Source organism: Palaemon carinicauda, chromosome 5 (genome assembly GCF_036898095.1).
Source record: "Palaemon carinicauda isolate YSFRI2023 chromosome 5, ASM3689809v2, whole genome shotgun sequence".
In the NCBI taxonomy this organism is placed as follows: domain Eukaryota; kingdom Metazoa; phylum Arthropoda; class Malacostraca; order Decapoda; family Palaemonidae; genus Palaemon; species Palaemon carinicauda.
Window position 1 is genome coordinate 156,003,623 of NC_090729.1, and position 2,500 is coordinate 156,006,122.

The 2,500-nt window shown below is 38.6% G+C and overlaps 1 protein-coding gene across 1 annotated transcript in view; it reads right to left on the bottom strand.

Annotated features, from left to right (window-relative positions):
• The window catches only part of LOC137641216 (glutamate receptor ionotropic, delta-2-like), a 26,761-nt gene that overhangs the window by 2,799 nt on the left and 21,462 nt on the right, over positions 1-2,500 (bottom strand). The window contains exon 9 of the mRNA XM_068373653.1: positions 370-508. Coding sequence (XP_068229754.1) covers positions 370-508 — 139 coding nt within the window. The remainder of the gene's footprint in view (positions 1-369; positions 509-2,500) is intronic.

A 2,500-nucleotide genomic window follows, 5' to 3' on the forward strand; every position in this document is an offset into this window, starting at 1 on the left:
TTATTCATTTGTTCTTTCTTCATACGTCATCACAGAGGTTCTTTTGTATTCTGCATTGATTTTTAAATCATTAGACCTTCGGGAGGTGTAATAAGAATGAAAGCGCTTAGTCCAGTCTGTTTCCATTTTCCTTCCAGACTTCTGTCATCTTGAGATATCACACGTTCCAGCGATTTGCAGAGTAAAAAAAAAAAAAATCGTGTAGTTAAAGGAAAAGTAATTATAAAAAAAAATTGAGTTTTGTATGTAAATATAAACACCTAACCTAACCTAACCTAACTCAAAAAAACCCTCAGAAGACTACGAACATAAAGTAAAATTAATAAGGAAATACTTGATTCAGTTGGAGATAAAAGACAAGAAACGAACTTGCAAATGATTTAAGGTCAGCGCATAGGAAGCCCCTCCTCCCGTCTCCTCCGACCTCCCTGTGACATCACCTTTTACTAGGTTGATTTGCTCTTGGGCCCATCGCCGGATGAGACCCGCCTCCGTTATCCAGGAGAGTCTGAAGGGTTAAAAGAGTGCTTCAAACTTAAATAGCTGCATGGATGAATGCCTGAATGCATAAATGATTAGATGGATAAAAATGATATTTTATGTCATGACCTGAATGTTGATGTTAGTACGCATGCGTCCACTACCTGAAATCAGAGGCATGAAGCATTGTGGGCAATAGATATTTTACGTATTTTCACAGTTGAGAATATTAAATTAGAGAGCCATTGCACTCCACTTTAAGTCTCGATACAAGAAAAAGAATTAACAAGACTGAGCCGGAATTATAAATTTTCGCAACCACCTAAAATTATCAACCATACGTAAATACCATAACATGGGCGGATCCAGGATTTCTCGAAAGTGGTGGTGTGGGGGGGGGGGGGGGGTGTTCAGACCTATAAAAGTATGATAAAAGCGCGCGAGTACAGTGAGCAAAACCAATGCGGTCTGGGGTTTTGGGCTTTTGTGGTCTCTCAGATCACTTCTGAGATAGCCCCTTGAAGAGCACAACCACACTGGATTTGTATATCATTTTAAAAAGTTATAGATCTTATTTCTGGACACAAAACCTAAAAAATGGAAATTCTATCAGACAACATCAATTTTGGCCTGGTGTTTGCCCAAATTTTAGGAGCAAGATAGTAAGCCCCTTTTTAAAGTGCAGTTCACTGCATATTTGACAACAGACACATTTATTTGATTATTGTGGTGTAAAATAAAGCATATTGAGATAAACTAATTACTAAAAGGGGTTCATGAAAACAGAAGTTAAATCAGGTATTTTTTAACAATTAAAGATTTAGTTTTTCTCGTATCTTCTCAAATTCTTTGGCCTGACAATGAATCTTAAACTCATGGATATTATTAATGATCATATCTGACATCATCAGAATAAAAACAATTTCTTATTGTTTGCACAGCTTTATTGTTCGCGAAATTCGACAAGGATATTATAGGAAAACTGTTCTAAAACTTTGTCATAAAAAGTTTTATTTTTTTGCAAAACAGCATTTCTCGTTACAACTAGGAGACAACACTTAGGTGTATTATCAAGGTGAATTACTGAAACCTTTGCTACAAATTGAACATTTGTATAGTTTTTCTTCTATGTGAATTCATCAATTCAAATTGCTACTCTGAAAGTGGTGTGCTTTTGAAGAGTTTCCTGGGGTTGTGCTTTCATGAACTCATCAGCAATATCTATCAACTCTAGTTCGACCCTGTAGTGGATTCTCATAAGCGTGAGAGCTGAGAGTCGGCGGTCGGTCTTCCTATTCGTGAGGTGTGTCCTCAACAATATCATAACTGAAAATTACCTTTCAGCTTCGGCTGACATTACTGGTAACGTACACGCAAGGACAACAGTGTATATATGTTGGGCCAAGCATCTGGATCTGCATATGACAATGTGTCCATGAGTTAGTCTGGAAGAGTGCCTTTGAAGGAAAACCACATCATGTGCCATCTTCTGAGCTCATTGCGAAGTGACAGTGGACTTGGCAGATAATATTTCCAGTGCAGTAGTTGCGTTGTGATGCCTTCAGACAAACTGAAACGTTATGTTGCAAGTTTTGGTACCAGCCGTAGTATGCCAAGAACTGGCCGACATTCTTCTGCTGAAACCCTATCTTTTATATCCTTTAACTGTTGGAGGTCATCAACCAGAGGGATATCAATTGTCCGCTCGTAGTATTCAAGTGGTGTGGCTGCCTCAGTGTTACTCCTAGCCGTTGCTCTCGAGTTGTTCGTGACATGGTTTCAGTTGATCCAACTTGCTCAGTAATTCTTTCACGTCGTTGTCATACCACTGCTGAAACTCAACATCAATGTTATCTCTGAGTCCTTGGACATCTTGTATGACACCGTCACCTACGTGAAATGCTCTAGTTCATCATGCTTTTGTAGCTTTGATGCCAGAGATTTGACGTAATCTGAGCTGTTCTTGAAAGTCACAAATGCTGCCACGTGTTCAAAACTGCATGCTACTGTTGATTCTAAT